At 32.9% G+C, this 17,149-nt stretch overlaps 1 protein-coding gene across 2 annotated transcripts; it reads left to right on the top strand.

Moving 5' to 3' along the window:
• Positions 1 to 7,107: 7,107 nt before the first annotated feature.
• LOC132269382 (neutral ceramidase 1-like) lies at positions 7,108 to 16,533 on the top strand. Of its 2 annotated transcripts, none has more exons than XM_059770562.1 (10): positions 7,108 to 7,255; positions 8,316 to 8,438; positions 8,682 to 8,890; positions 10,463 to 10,807; positions 11,453 to 11,717; positions 11,795 to 12,065; positions 12,138 to 12,263; positions 13,120 to 13,183; positions 15,240 to 15,409; positions 15,761 to 16,533. In XM_059770562.1, the coding sequence occupies exons 2-10, from the start codon at positions 8,389 to 8,391 to the stop codon at positions 16,307 to 16,309; spliced, it is 2,049 nt and encodes a 682-aa protein (XP_059626545.1). In that variant the 5' UTR covers positions 7,108 to 7,255; positions 8,316 to 8,388; the 3' UTR covers positions 16,310 to 16,533. The 2 variants fall into 2 exon arrangements, with proteins under 2 accessions (XP_059626545.1, XP_059626544.1); XM_059770561.1 differs by having other exon boundaries at positions 8,051 to 8,438.
• The last annotated feature ends 616 nt before the right edge of the window (positions 16,534 to 17,149 follow it).

Genomic DNA, 17,149 nt, shown 5'->3' with positions numbered 1-17,149 from the left:
ATGCGCTTATATATATATATATATATATATATAGAGAGAGAGAGAGAGATTGATGAGAACTTAAAGAAAGGCTCATCATTCATTGAAAAAAATGATCGTGCACAACCCATCGACGTAAACTTGATAAGAATGACAATCAAGAAAGCTTACTTGGCTACATGGGATGGTTGCCCACAGGGGATCTTCTTGAATTAGCTTGCGTTGTGGTATGAATTCCAAATTTACTATTTAGAAATAATAGTTAAAATAATCTGGTAGTTTAAGATTAATACTAATTTATGTTTATATGTTCTTACAATCTTACCATTTATCATAAATGTGAACAATTTAAGGTTCGTTCATATAGAAGAGCACAATCTCATACCAGACTGGAGTCACTGGATTAACCACAGTAAAAGAAAGATGTCTCGCCAAAAAAAAAAAAATTTGGAAAGTTTATACTTTATATTCACCGGGCACCGAAAATCTCAGGGAATATAAATAAAAATAAAAACCATAACAAGAATCAGATTCGAGGAACAGCCAGGGACATGAATGATAACACATCAAAAAAACTTTACAGATGATGCAACACGAAGAGAAGATCCATATTTACATAAAATCAAAATCAACACAACCAAATAAAAAATCACCATGAAATAATGTACATAAATAAACCCTAAAAATTTCAGAGTCTCACTCTGTTAAAAGTGACATAAAATAAACTCAAATAATGACTAGATACAATAATTCTTGGGAAAAACAGGGAAATGAACTATGCACATCCAAAAAACTTTACAGATGATGCAAAACCAAAAGACTCGTGTTTACATAAAATCAATGCCAATGGAAACAATTAAAAAATCATCAAAAAAATGTACATGAATATATATGTGTGTGTGTGTGTGTGTGTCTGTAAGCATTATCATATACAATACAATGATAGCACAACAAACAACAATAGATATTTGCACCTCATGTAGAAAGAATTCCTGAATTGTCAAATTTATTGTCTCGTTTGCCTGCATAAAATAAAAATAAAATCTTAAATCATATGAGCCTCCTGACGTGTGAGAGGGAAAAAAAAAATTCATATTCCTAAGTAATAACACAGATATATCTATACATAAATAACGCAAACCTTAAAATGATATTTATATGCGCATGACAGATATGAACTTATAAAAGGCTGATTATCCATTAATTATAAAATAAATAAATAAATTTGATAATGCACTACTGATCGACATAAACTTAATAGGAACGACCATCAAGAAAGCTTACTTGCATGCCTGCATGGAATATCTGCAAACATGGAATTTTGTTGATTTGTCTCGAGTTGTTATATGAATTTCACATTTACTATTTACAAAGAAAGCATAATCTTATTTACCGGGAAAAAAATAAATAAATAAATAATAGTTAGCATAGTCTTGGTAGTTTAAGATCAATACTAAATTTATGTTGATATTTCTGCACACACAAAGTTTGAAACTGTGACTATAAAGAGTGTAGAAACAAATTTAAAAATTAGGGTGTGGAATGTGGACTGTGCATGCGGTCCCCAACACCACCCAAGGTCAAAACAATAAATAATAAATGAAATAAAATAACAGTTAGTCAAATTTAAAATAAAAAATATATATAGTTTAGTGATTTTCTTCCGGCCAGATCATATAAAACAATAAATAATAAATGAAATAAAATAAAAATAACAGTTAGGTCAAATTTAAAATTAAAATAAAAGATCTCGTTTATTTTCTTTCAGGTCACATTAAAAATAAAAAAATAAAACTAAAAAAATTCTGATAGAGACAATAGCCTTCAAGAAAGTCTTTGACTCGACTCACTCTGACTCCACTAAAAGTTACAGGATCAAAATCTTCTCCTGTCACAATCAGGGATCAAAATCTTCTTCAGTGGTTGAAGTTCATCATTATCAATAATAAATTTCACTACTATAACTATGTGAAATTCACCAGTAAGCAAACAGTAACAAAATTCAACAGGTGAAATTTCACATTAGATTGAAATTCACCGTGATGCTGAACTTTACCCACAGGTTGTAACCGCGAAAAACGTGACTGGAGAGTATTTTGATCCAAACATCACACACAATAAATCTTGGGAACAACAGGAGAAATGAACGATGCACGTGCAAAAACACACCCAAAAGATTCATATCTATATCAAATCAAAATCATCGAGGCAAGTATATGTGTGTGTGTGTGTGTGTGTATATATTATCATATTAATATATATATCATTTTTTTTTTTTTTTTTTTTTTTGTAACTCAGGTGAAATCTGCGACTGTAGATAAAGATTTGGCACCTGAATTTGCTGATACAACGATCAGACTCAAATTCGATAAATGTGAATACGGTTTGAAGATCAAAAGTGAGTAGAGGAAGTCTTGAAGATCAAAGGGACTCGGAAACAGGTGTTGGGCAGGCGGAGAGAACGAGAGTGAAAGGAAGCAAGGAAGTGCCGAATCGGTAAGGACAGTAGTGCTTATATATAGAGACGAGGGCCCACTCATGCGTTAAATGTTCTCTTCTGACAGCAGAGTAACGGCGTTAGGGTAAAACTAACGCCCGCACTCATGCGAAATATGTGAAATGTGGATAATCTTGACGCAGATTTCTGTAATACTTATCCACCAAACTACAAATTGTGCAATTCGTCTTTAGTCCCTTTTTACCAAAGTACAAACTGTACAACTCATCTTTAGGTTTTTTTTGTTTTTTTTTTTCATCGAGGAAGAGTTGAGTAAATGCAAGTGGATCTTTTTACAAAACTCTATTTTTTTAATTTGAAGGTTACTGATGTAATTTGGTAATTCCAACTACAAATTTTTCATGTCACATGCTTCGATTGTGAAATATATTTCGGTCAGTGTAATTTTAGTTAAACTTTAATTTTTATGTAAATATATTCAATTATAAATAATAATAATAATAACAATAATAATAAAAAATAAATACTTAAACTTTTTTATGTAAATGTATTCAATTATAAATAATAATAACAAATAAATACTTAAACTTTTTTTTATGTAAATGTATTCAATTATAAATAATAATAATAAGAAATAAATAAATAAATACTTAAACGGATTGACAGACATCTACATGTAAGGTTCACAGTTTTTCAAATTTTCGTACGAATGGACCATTAATGGCTCTATAGCTCAATCATTTTTTAAAAATTTGTCGTTAAGCGGTCGAAATCGCGGTAGAATGTCATTTAAAGTTCATTAATGACTTTGTAACTTAACGGTATTTTAAAATTTTCGTCTCGTTAAGATCATAATAAGTGTCCTGTCAAGTTCGTTAATGATTACGTACTTGATAATCTTTTAATATCTTGTCGTGAAATGATTTGTCGTGGTTCAGTTTGCGGTATAATATCTTATACAAACCGTTAATCTATTATTAACTTAAGGATCTTTTAAATTTTTGTCATCAAACTGTCGTGATTATGACAGAGAGTCTTGTCAAGTTTTGTTAATGATTTTGTACTTAACGATCTTTTAAATTTTTTGTCGTTTAATGACTTATCATTAAACTATCGTAAACATGATGAAGTGTCTTGTCAAGTTCGTAAATGATTTCGTACTTAAAGATTTTTAAAAAATTTATCGCGAAATGATTTGTCGTTAAGCAGCGTATCATTGTGGCACGTCATGTAAAGTCCATTAATAACATCAAAACTTAATAATTTTTTAACTTTTTTTGTCGTGATGTGATTTTTCGTTAAGCAGTCGTAATCATAGTGATGTACTGTTAGATCTTTTAAATTTGCCTCATTCATAAATCAATTTGAGCAGTCATAATCACAGTGATATGTCGCGTAAAGTTCGTTAATAACTTCATAATTTAATAGTTTTTTAAAATTTTGTCGTAAATATCCTTATTAATTAAACATACAAATTTAACCACCATTTCCATATAATATTTACATTGATTTGTTCATCTTTTCAATGGAAATAAAAAAATAATATCAACAATAATGGTACAATTTGCATTATTAAAATTATATATTATTCAAGGGCATTTTGAAACAACAAATATGGGCGTTCCACCAAGTTTTTGCCATTACAACAAGAATAAAAATAATCTCAATAGTATCCGATTGAATTGGACTATTAAAGGTTTTGAATTATATTTTTGAGTAAATTTGTCTTTTTTACTCTAGGAACATAAATGGATAACGTAAGAGTTCTTAAACGAATAAAAAGAAATAAACAAGTTAGTCATGCGAATCAATACACATTAGTTCAAATGATATGATTGATTGATTTATTCTTTTCAAAGTGGAGGTTAAAGTTTCGTTTGGATAAACACGAGTAAGAAGAAAACAAATGATATATGAGTTATGGGATAAAATAAATAAAAGAAAGTATAGTAGTAACCTACATTTTATGTTTAGATAATTTACAAAGAAAAATAAAGGTGAAAACATTATTGTTTGGAAAGTGTAGAGGACAGAGAGAAAAAAGAAAAAAAAAAACAGAAGCTATTTAAGCAATTTACTATCATGCCCTAATATTAAGTTGAGTCTCAATTGTCTTTTAAATTTTCTTCTTTAAAATATTAAGGTTAATTTTAATATAACGAAAGTTTAATGTTACATTGTCATCATTTATTTCCAAATAGTCTCACTTTTGAATAAATAGCAAATGAAAACCTAGAGGGATAAGTTCCCTTCAATCTCTTCAAATAATTTATTTTTTATCATTATTAACAAACCAAACATAAAAATTACTATTACATCATTTCTTTTCATTTCCTTATAATTCATCAATCCAAACAAAGTCTAAGAGTTCGCGAGTGTTTACTTGGGAAAAAAAATACTAATCATGTACTATTCACATATTTTACATTATATTCGTAGTTAATGGTAGAATAACAATAAATTGCAACATTTGAGTAAATTAAGGGGTTTCTTGCAAAAACAAAACTACAAATTTAATTTAGCATTAATCTTTTAATAAAAATAAAAAGGTTTACGTAAAAAAATTGAAAGTTTATGGTCCTTTTTTGTTTCCTGCATTTTGCACTTAAATTAATGCATTCACTTACATTCATTTCAATTATATTTTTTAATTCATTTAATACAGTGACGTAATAGGGAATTGACCAGAACTCTCTTAATTTCGACCCAAACAAACTTTGTTGCTTTTCTATTTCTATCGTAATTGCATTAATTAGTTTTTACCAAATATATCGTATTAATTGCTTTGATGTTAGGGCAAGCTTATCCTCAAAATTAATTAGTATTTTTTAGTATTTTTTTCAAAAGTCAAGTGTGCGTCGAAAAAAGGGCTTATGAGTTGCATCTCAAAATTCAAAGTAATAATATTTGATTTGAAAATTGAATGTGTCTATTTATTATTGGTATAACCAATGAGGACCAAGTATTGTTAATTTGTTTTTAAATTTTTGTTATGAGTTTTGGTTGATCACGATATCTGGAGGTAATTAGGTTAGTTAAAAAAAAAAAAAAAAAAAAAACAGGTGGACACACACTTAAATAAATAAAAAATCAATGAACTAAAGAAATAAAAAGATTTGAATAGTACTACTAAGGCTAAAGAATTTACTACCAATGAGTACGATACATTGGTGACATAGTTTGCTAAAACGAGCACATGTTTCATATTTATCTATTGAAACTATTAAGAGTTATTGTTTAAATATAATTTATATAATTTTATTTGAAGATAATTACTAGTAGGAGATAAAAGAAAAAAAAAAGAAAAAAAAAAAGAGAGAAAAGACAATGTTAACCGCTTATTGGTCGATTAATGAAAGAACACGAAGAAAATGCTAGTAATTATATTTAGAAAAAGAAGAAGAAAAGAAACTATTTTAATGAATTTATAATAAAAAAAAAATTTACATAGATTTTGTCTTTTATAAACACAAGGCAAATTTAAAATTAACAAAATTTTATTAAAAAATTTCCTCTCCCTTTTCAGAAGTAACAAAAGTTACTACTCCGTACTATTCATCTCTTATCATATTCTTCAACCTTTTCATTTTTCTTCATTTTCCTTCCAACATTTCATACTAATTACTAAATACAATTTCTCGTCTCTCTCCATTATCATTATTTTTTTATTCCTTACATTTTCATTGTACAAGATTCGGCCCTTAGTTTTTAAAATTGCTTGGATTGTTTTTTTTTTTTTTTTTTTTTTTTGTCCAATTACATCTAAAGTAAATCGAAGCTCTAAGATTGAAAATCATTGGGCCATTATGAGCCCATTGCAAAAAATATATTTTATCCACATTTGTAAAATATCTTTTAGACCCATTCAAGTTTTAGGCATTGCTTGCACATCAAAATGAGTCCAAATAAAAGTAAATTCGGATCCGATACAACCCTACTTGCAAATAATTTCAGATTTAAACTTAATCCAATAAACAAATTTAAAGTTTGTGAAAAATGGGATTGGGCTCTAGCTGTGTCATGTGTGCTTATTTGTAACTGGTCTGGACATGGGACAAGATCCCTTTGTAAGAATTTTTTTGCATGTAAATTTGTAATGTTACGATTGGGCTATCCCACTTATTCGAAGTGTAGATTTGGACGTTTGAGGTAACACCCGATCAAGAATGTGACTCTAATATTAACTATACCCTCTGTCTCAAAAAAAAAATATGTCGTGTTTTCTTTTTTGGTTCGTTCAAAAATAATTGTCACTTTTTTTTTTCAAATAATATATTTTATATCTTTGAAACTTGAATATTCAAAACTCAGAAAGACAAATTAATAACTTTTAAAAATTCTTATATTCAAAAATGACATTTAAATTGGGATAAAGAAAGTATAATAAATCGAGTACGTGGCAAACCAATTAAAAAATTTATGTCACTAAATAGTGCCGACACAGAACCCACGTGTACCCCCGTCACATTTTCATTTAAATTCCAAATAGGAGAAGAACTTCAAGTAAGCTAGTTAATTTTATACTGTAATTAAGAGTCAACTGCCAAGCCAGACCGAAAACCAAAAGGGCTTTTGCGACAAAATGGGTAAATTTTAAGTTTTTGACTGTAAGGTGGCACCAGTATTGGAGGTGAAAAGTTTCAAGCTACCAGTCTAAAGACTCTCAACTTATCAGCAAACTAATTCAATTGCTTCATTCTGAATCCGTTTCTCTCTCTCTCTGTGTACTGTCACAACAATTTTCAAAAATGAATTGAATTAGCAGACGCTGCAATCCGATTGTATATACATGGAGTCCCGTGTATCACCGGATTGAAGGTACGAGACCTCCACTGAATTTCTCGTTGGTGATACAGTAGTTTATGCTAGGGTTTGATCTATCTATATCTATGAATGTATATATTTTATGTTGATGTATGAAGAGGCCAACATATGTTTTGATATTCCACTCCACTTGTATCAGAATTTCCCCATGATTACTTGTAATCACTGAAATAGCTTATGCTACTTAGGCGCCAAAAAAAGTAAAGTAGAAAAGCGACCGGTGATTTGGAGTTTGAAGAGTATGCCCCCAAATTTTTTTTTTTTGGTATTATATGTGGGCATAAGTTGTTAACTTCACATGGTCAAATTGTTAAAAGAAGCATATTTGAATATAAAAGGAAGGTGAAAGAAGAAGTATGTACACATCTTACTGAAATTAAAGGTGAAGAATTGAAAATGTGTGTTTGAAACTGATCGTAAAGTTCGAATTACCTTTTTTAGTACTGTTTTATGTTATTTTCTTTTTCAATTGGGTTCCTAATTTACGGAAAATAGAAGAATCATTCCTATGACTTGTATAAAAGAACTAAAAAATTTGGTGTTTATCAATTTATTTTCAAAGATTGATGGATCATTCAGAGATATTTTAGGAATTGCTTGTGCACTTTCATAGTGTGTGAGAGTTGGGTAAACAAAGGGATTTATATTAAACAATTTTGTAAACCATTTATTGTGACACATTATTGCAACTCACTTGTCTGATCTAAGATGTGTTTAAAGACGCTGGTACTATTATTTATTTATTTATAATGTTGGAAAGCATACTAACACCAGGTGTCTTTCATAAAGGAGATACCGATAGAGCTTATCTGAGTCTATCTGGTGGAGCAGTGATGGAGTTATTTTCTACTTTGAATCTCAATGTTCAGAGACCATGCGCAATAATATCATTTTTGATTTCAGTGCTACTCTTGCTAATGAGTAGTAAAGGAATACTCTCAGCTTCTGATTACTTAGTTGGGCTTGGAAGCTATGACATTACTGGACCCGCAGCTGATGTTAATATGATGGGATATGCTAACATGGAGCAGACCACTTCTGGTGTTCATTTCAGGTTGCGAGCACGAGCATTTATTGTTGCGGAGCCACAGGGAAACCGTATAGTGTTTGTAAATATCGATGCTTGCATGGCCTCACAACTCGTGACAGTTAAAGTGCTCGAGAGGTTAAATGCGAGGTAATTATTATCCAATTGAGTTCCTAACACATAGCCAATTACACTGAATCATATAGGAACTTTGTTAATTGACGCATCCATAAAATTGTGAAAAATTGTGCTAATGCTACACAATCTAATAGCAGTTAGAACCAAGGCCCTTTAAAATGAATTAATTCGGATATATAGTTAGCCCCTTTTTGTAGGAGTGTTATATATGTTCTAGCTATTAACTGAAATAACATGGTGCTGTCATTTTTGCAGGTATGGGAACCTATATACTGAAAAGAATGTTGCTATTAGTGGTATTCACACCCATGCTGGCCCTGGGGGTTATCTACAATATGTTTTGTATATTATAACATCTCTTGGATTCGTACGCCAGTCATTTGATGTTATTGTTGATGGCATAGAGCAAAGCATCATACAAGCTCATAATAATCTGCAGCCAGGATCAATTTTTGTGAATAAAGGTAATGCAAAGCTGTCTTTAATCTCTCTTGTTTTTTGCATGTTCACATGACCAAGTGTTCTTGATATCTAAGGTGAATTCACATGATCGAAATGTAGAGATTTGCACATCTATGCTAAACAAAATGGTAAAGAAGAAAAAAGATCATTAATTTTTGGTTTTTCGTGGAATTGAATTATTTTGACGAGTGGAATAAATTTGAAGCATGCTGTAGTAATGGACCCTTATATTCTAAGGTGTCTTTGATTTCCTCTTCCCGTCCTCCGTAGAAACCAGTCTATGGAAGTTCTTTAAGGAATTTTTTGAGACACTTATTTGCCAGATGTGCCCTGCATAAAAAACATAGCCTACAGCTTTATTTGGTAGAATATGGACTCCATGAGATAACTGGAAATCTTACCCGTAAAAGTGTATGATTGTTGAATTTTAGGCTTGCCTCAGTAAGTGTCAAATTGCCAATTTTCAAAACAGGATTCGACCATGAGGTTTATGTTTCAAAACACAATTTTCTGTGTCGTGTATTGTATCCATTTTTCTAACCTGGCCTTGTGAGTTGTGAGTGAGACATGTGGTTCATATCTTAGTCAGAATCAAGTAACAAAATTTTTCCTCGGGGGTTATTGAACATAAAAAATACAATTCTTTCATTCTTTAGTTTGTGGTCTCTTTCTTTTCTTTTGACTAAAATCTAATTGATTTGTGTAACACAAACAGATTCTTTGGTATCTGTTGTAACCTCTTGTTCACATTAATTTTTTTTCTGGGTGATGCTTAAGGATTCATGTCATTGTTCTGCAATATAGTTTTATGAGCTCCTTGCTCCCATTTGTTTGAATTGTGGATCAGGATTTGCTGGGAACATTGTTTTGCCACTTTTATTGTCTTATATGATGGTAAAATTATTTCATTACATTACTTTCTTTTCAAAGTAGCTATTGACATGCTCATTGTCTGCATTTCTCAGTTGGGACTTTATTATATATTTCAACAGCAAAAAAGGAAAACTAAATTTGTAACTTAAAAAGAAGGTACTATGCCCCATCTTGAGGGCATCCCCATGCATTAGCTGGCTGAAGTTCTATTGTTGTCTATTGCATGTTTCTTATTTATTTTTATTATTCATTCATTTATTTATTTTAAGGCTTGGTGGTGGTTGTTGTTCATTTATTTATTTTGACTTACCAGTCACCAAATGGCTAGATCTGTTTCCGTGCATTAAAATGAATCAGAGCTAAGGCTATAGTTTCTGAATGTAACTATTAGATATTTTTCTTACATCCATAGCAGCAGGGTAACAATTGGTTGCTTTAAATTGTTACACATCCAATCTCATGGTTTTATGCTCTCTTTTTGACATATAGATTGGCTTGGATACTTAAAAGGTCAAACGGTTTTTCTTTCTAGAATTCAATCTCTAACATGAAGATACTTCCTGATATAAAAACACCGGTTCCATGTAATCTTTCCATTGACTCTGCTGCACCAATACTCTTATAATCTTGAAATTTGCCATTGTTTAATATTTACTTTAGTACATAGTTACTCATCCTGATTTTGGGATTTCTACTTACAGGAGAGCTTTTAGATGCTGGTGTGAACCGCAGTCCTAGTGCTTATATGAATAATCCTGCAGCTGAACGTGATAAATATATGTATGATGTTGATAAGGAGATGACCCTTTTGAAGTTTGTGGATGATGAATGGGGTCCAATTGGTAGCTTTAACTGGTTTGCCACTCATGGAACTTCTATGAGTCGTACAAACTCGTTGATAAGTGGGGACAACAAAGGGGCTGCTGCACGATTTATGGAAGACTGGTTTGATCAGAATAGTGTTGAAGATGTATATTCTGATAAATCTGAAGCGAATGAAATCCCTCGAAGAGTCTCAAACATAATTTCTGTCGTCCATGAAAATCGTAAGCTAATACCTTTTCCCAGTCATCTACAGTACATTAAAACAGAACCAAATATAATGAATGAAATACTATAGAAGCGATTGGCTGCACATCATGCCAGAGAAATGAGAAATATATTTTCTATGGTTTTCTACTGTTGCTGGGCATTGCATGTGGCTTTAAACAACTCATATCAGGGCCTTTTTAGAAACCAAAGCATACCTTTATTGACAGTAAATGATAGCATTGACAAAATGAAATTTGAGATGCAAAATGTCAGACTCGGAGCTACCTGAATAAAATAAAATAAAATAAAAAAGCATAGCAATTGAGATTAAAATAGTTTTTAAAAAAATAGAAGTGAATTTTTTTTTTTAGAAATATTTAATTATCAGTTAACATCACTTGTACCTTGAGACACAAAATGTTGCTAGCCTGAAGCCTTGAACAATCAGGAAAGTGTGGTATAGATTGGTCTAGTCTGTATTTCATACCCACAGCAATGTCATTTTGAGTCGTTATATGGGTAAAAGATAGATTTGAAGGCTCAGGCAATGTGATTGTAGCATCAAGTGCACAACTTTATCATCTGTTGAAATGAGAAGAAAGGGAAGAAGTTTTTTCTTCTTTACTTCCTTTTAAATGGTTGAGATATTTTTAACGCAGACCACAAGTTCCTGGAGGTTGCTGCCTCTTTCCAATCTTCTTCCGGTAAACCATCAAGTAGGCTTTCAAGTGTTGCAAGACGTGTCAGGAGTGCTCTCAGGTCGCCTGATAAGCCTAGATTTGTTTCAGCGTTTTGTCAATCAAACTGCGGTGATGTTAGCCCAAATGTTCTTGGTGCATTCTGCATTGATACCGAGCTACCTTGTGACTCTAATCACAGTACTTGTTGTGGAAAGAATGAGTTATGCTATGGTCGAGGACCGGGGTATACTTTTCTTTTCTTGCTAAGATTTTCTGACCTTACTTATGTGAAATCAATCTCATCACTGGCTTACGTGGCAGTTACCCAGATGAATTTGAGAGTACACGTATCATTGGAGATAGGCAATTCAAAAAGGCTGTGGATCTTTTCAATGGAGCAACTGAACAGTTGAAGGGGAAAGTGGACTCGCGTCACACTTACTTGGACTTCTCCAAGCTTGAGGTTGGACTTCCTATACAGGGAGGAGGTGTTGAGGTGGTTAAAACATGTCCTGCTGCAATGGGGTTTGCATTTGCTGCAGGCACAACCGATGGACCTGGAGCTTTTGATTTTCAGCAAGGAGATGACAAGGTAATGAAGAACTCAGTTCTTCAGAATTCCAGCATACTTCTATGTTTGTAATGTTTATTCATGTCACTTCAGGGAAATTTGTTTTGGAGGTTGGTTCGCAACTTTCTTAAAACACCTAAGAAGGAACAAATTGATTGTCAACACCCAAAGCCTATTTTGCTTGATACTGGTGAAATGAAGGAGCCGTATGATTGGGCGGTGAGTTACCTGTTTGGACTTTTTTTTTTTAAACTATAGTTGATTTATAGAGTTTCAAATATGAAAGGTTCAATAATTGTGTTCTCTAAAACTCGATATGGGTAACTGTATAGGTACTTCAATTTTTATAAATATATTATATGTGACAGTTCCTATATGCATACACTGGAATTTCAGTAAGAGTAATCTTAGAGCGTTTAGCCATTTTTATGTATGGCTAGAGATTTTAAAGGCGGAGTATCGAGCTATTGTATAACCCATGTCAAACCATCTGAATTTCAGTAAGAGTTGTTTTATAGCAGCATTGATAATCGAATTCTATGGCAAAATAGGACTGACGTTGCCGACCCCAAATATTTGAGAAAAGGCTTTGTTGAGTTGAGCATTGATAATGTAATTCTACAAGTGAGATTCTTTAATGCATTCCTGAGATTTATATCTGGAAGCCTCTAGCTTTTATGCACCTTGTGTGTGCATAGAAGAGATTAACATTTACATTCTATCCGAGATAAGTTTGGGATAAGTTAGTAATGAAAACTAAGGTTTCTTTTAGGGACTTGGTGGATTATTCAGGTTTATTAAATTCTCAAAGCTGTAGAGGATGTCTATCTCATTTTGTCTTCCTTCTATTGTGGCTAATCATGTCTGTATTGTGCTTTTAATAAAGAATACTGATTATTTCCCCTTGTGTAATTGAAGATCAAGCCTGATTCCTTTGCCTACATGCACATAATCACATTTATTTGCGTCTGTGAAACACATGGTGCAGATAACTGTGAACATGAATCTGTTGATTTTACTAAGTGTATTGATGGTTTTACTCCCAAATTCATTTGTTAAATTGTATTTTCTGCAGCCTTCAATACTTCCAATTCAAATCCTCCGGATAGGGCAGCTAGTCATTCTCAGTGTACCTGGAGGTATCTTTGTTTGTTTGTTTGTTTTTTTTTTTTGGTACGCTCGATCAAAGTTATTGATTCACAGTCAACTTCTGAGTACAAAAATCAATGACTATAAAAAGCGGAACAGATATTCAATTTTTATTGATTTTATAAAAATGGAGCAATCCTCTGTTGTAATTTATTTACATAAAGTATTTCTTTCAGTTCCATCCCCTTTACTAGTCCTAATAAGGATTAAGGACTGCAAAAGGTTTATTTTGAATCGGGTTATGTAGAGTCTTCCTCAAGTCATTGAGGTTGAAGAAGATCTGGTAAGATTCCCAATCTGGTGATGCTTGATCTGGAATGCCAACACAGTGACCCTTAGAACTTGTTGAATAACTTGAGAATTAAAAAAAAGGTAGGGCGCCTATTTGGAACAGTTCCTCGTTAGCCCAGAAAGATAAAATGAAAGAAATTTATCTTCATTTACTTGAAATGAGTTTGAATTTAAATTTGATTTGTCAAGATTTCCCATAAAGGTTTTCGCCTTGAGTTCTTGACGTGTCTATCGTGAGACCCACATTCCTGAGTTGAACTTTTACAACTTGAACTTGATCAAGACCTAAGCTAACTTCTTGATTGATAAAACAGTGATTAAGCCAACACAAATTTTAGTTTCCACAATTGGTTTTGGAACATGCCCTGATCTAGATATTCAACCAATACGATGATGACATTGATGAGTGGTTTTGTTTCTGATTGCCACAGCTTCAAATTGTATCTGTTGGATTTTGTTTAGGTCAACCTGCAGCAATGGTGTCGAGTTTTGCAGGTCTGAAATTCTGAATGCCACCATAAGTTTGATTTTAGTCAAGGAAATGCATTCATCTAAAATGCTTGAAGCATACTCGAACTTGAAAAGGAGAAACTCAAAAAGAGAAATTTTAGCAGACTAAGCTGAATGAATTATTTTTGTATCAGAGCACAGAACCATTTTATAATATCAAAACATTTTATCCTTAATTTACTCTCATAGTCATTCCAAATTTCTACTTAAAGCCAGGTCATGGGTTGAGGTTGAGGTGTACCCTGCTCAATTTGCGCCCTTAGTTACCACACTACTTTGTGTGTTCTTAAGCAGCTTATTAGGATGACCTTATCTGCATGACTTCTATGGTCATGCTTTGTTTGGTAGGAGGGATGAAAATCCGAGAAGATGGATTAAAAATAATTAAAGGTGACCACACACTCTTTCCCCTTCAGAGAGAGAGAGAGAGAGAGATGACAACCATTTTATCAATACCACTTTTATTTCTTCCCCTTCCTCTCCTACCAAAGTAAGAGTTTTGAATTGTAAGAGTTTAATATTCTATTTTAGTTGTGTACCCAAGTGTTGAGTTTTCTTTTATCTTCTTAAAGAAGATGCATTATGCAGAAAGTAGAATCTAGGAATCATTTTAGAGGCTTTTAGAAACCAATTCTTGCTTGCCTAACAGAAAGAGGTTGTAAAACCAATTTTAGCTTGAAGTGCCTTCTTTTTAAAATAAGATGCATCATGCAGGAGGTAAATGCTAGGTATCAACCTAGGCGCTTTAAGAACCCAAACCGAGCTGGCGTGCCATAAAAAGTTGTTACTAAACCAATTTTAACTTAGACTATTTGCTCATCCTAAGTGCAATATTTGCTTCTTTGGTTTTGATTTTCCTTCCTTTCCCTACTTAATGGTCTTGGCTATTGTTGAGCCATTCGACGCTGATTAATTCAAACCTCTGGCAGTTTTTTGTACTGAAGTTGTTGACTTCCCCAATTTTGTACCAGAAAACCTGATTTTGGAGTATTATTATTATTTTCCGAATGGTAAAACAAACACACACACCCTTTTGCCCACGCCCGGACTTGAACCCCTCCCCTCCTCTCTGAGGATTGGGAGGTTATACCACTAGGCCAAAGGCCCTTTGGTTATTTATGGTTTTCCAGTAGTGTGATTTTGAAGTATTATTTCTGATTCTCCAGTAGAGCTAAAGACAATCTATGACACACGTTTCTCATGGCTAATGAAATTTCTGTTCTTTGATCTTTTTGTTTCCAACAGAATTCACAACAATGGCCGGGAGGCGTCTCCGAGATGCTGTAAAGACGGTGCTCACAAGTGGAGGACATGAAGAATTCAGTGGCAATGTTCATGTTGTAATAGCTGGGTTGACAAACACATATTCACAATACGTGACTACCTTTCAGGAGTACCAGGTGCAAAGATATGAGGTCAGTAATCAGAAAATATTCTTGATTTGAGGGGCCATCTATTTGTTAAATATTTCTTCTTAGGAAGCCTACTGGTGAGTTTCTTTAACTGGAGTACATCATTTGCACTCTCTACATTGGTCACATTTCTTACTTTTAAGGCTGTAAACCATTAACTTGCTCTACCACCGTTCCAAAATTGTGGACAAAATTCAAATATACTTATTCTGCTATTATTGTTTTGCGTCAAGGCAGTATGATGGTCAGATTAACACAAAAAAGCTAACTGGCGGTGGGAAGTCTTCCTGCTATAGGATTGTTGTAATATTTGTTTTTTCTTTTTCTTTTGGTGACTGGTATCAAATTTCTCAGGGTGCCTCCACACTGTTTGGTCCCCACACGCTCACTGCTTACATTCAGGAGTTCAAGAAGCTGGCAAAGGCTCTGATCAGAGGCCAATCTGTTGAACCGGGACCACAACCCCCAGATCTCCTGGATAAGCAAATAAGCTTGCTCACACCAGTTGTTGTGGACATGACCCCTCATGGTGTAAACTTCGGGGATGTCAGCACTAATATACCCAAGAACTCCACATTCAATAGAGGTGATATGGTGACTGTAGTTTTCTGGTCAGCTTGCCCCAGAAATGACCTCATGACTGAAGGTACATTCGCTCTTGTCGAGATTCTCCATGGAAAGGACACTTGGGTCCCTGCTTACGATGATGATGATTTCTGCCTTCGCTTTAAGTGGTCAAGACCTGCTAAATTCAGTCCCTGGAGTCAGGCAACCATTGAATGGAGGATCCCTGAATCCACAGCTCCAGGTGTATACAGAATAAGCCATTTTGGTGCCTCCAAAAGTCTTTTGGGATCGATTCACCATTTTACTGGTTTATCTAACGCGTTTGTGGTAACATGAGAAAGCTTGTGATGTTTGTTCATGTATTTGCTTCTGAGCAATTATTGTGTGTATATATATAAACTATACGAGTAGTTAGCTTGTTTGGAAGTTTTGGATTTGTAGCTTTAACTCATGCTGCCTGCAAATAAATAATCTCTGCAATTCAAGTATGTTGGCTGCAGGTATCATTGAAACATATTGTGAGTTGTGCGTTGTGAAATATAATATGGATAATTATCCTAGGAGGATGGTGAATAGATTTAACTTGCCCTTTTATCTAATTTTTATTTATTTTAATTTTACCAAAATAAAACTAAAATCAAACTCACAAAGCAAAAATAAAATGCAAGTAAAGTAAATAAAGTTTGAGAGATGACATTTGGATTTTTAGCGAGGAAATTTCAATTGGTCGAATAGACCAATTGTTGCGGGAAAAATTTCATGGACTGTGTAGTTCAGAGCAAACGATTCATTATGTTTGAAACGAAATAAAGTACATTAAACTTTGACTCAGGTTTCCATTCTATCGTTCTACCATAAACAATCGCTGACAATTCCCAACTTTGCGACTCTCCCGTTTAATAGCTCTCGATTTCAGTCTTACTCTTGATTTGTATAAAAGAGTTGCAGGTATATCAAACAACACTCTACAAATGCTTTGACCCCTTCAAGAACATCAGACAATAAATAAATTACACAAAATAAATAATAGAAAATATGACAGATATGAGTTTAAAACTTCTATCAACATATTTGAACATTGTAACACAATTGGATATTTCTAAATTGTGTGAGCTGGATGTTTACATTGTAACACAATTGAGATTTGTGATGTTACCTTCTTTGGGTTTTTTCTAA

This window comes from Cornus florida, unplaced genomic scaffold, assembly GCF_030987335.1.
Source record: "Cornus florida cultivar Cherokee Brave unplaced genomic scaffold, ASM3098733v1 CherokeeBrave_3.0.0_Hap2_Chr08, whole genome shotgun sequence".
In the NCBI taxonomy this organism is placed as follows: Eukaryota; Viridiplantae; Streptophyta; class Magnoliopsida; order Cornales; family Cornaceae; genus Cornus; species Cornus florida.
The sequence above is the reverse complement of the archived record's forward strand: the minus strand, read 5'-3'. Positions and strand labels throughout refer to the sequence as shown.

Excerpts from the sequence above, each read along its gene's own strand:
- LOC132269382 (XM_059770561.1), top strand. The coding sequence starts at position 8,095 with ATGGAGTTATTTTCTACTTTGAATCTCAATGTTCAGAGACCATGCGCA. Across the intron at positions 8,439-8,681 it reads CTCGAGAGGTTAAATGCGAG|GTATGGGAACCTATATACTG; the intron begins GTAATTATTATC and ends TCATTTTTGCAG. Across the intron at positions 13,184-15,239 it reads CATTCTCAGTGTACCTGGAG|AATTCACAACAATGGCCGGG; the intron begins GTATCTTTGTTT and ends TGTTTCCAACAG.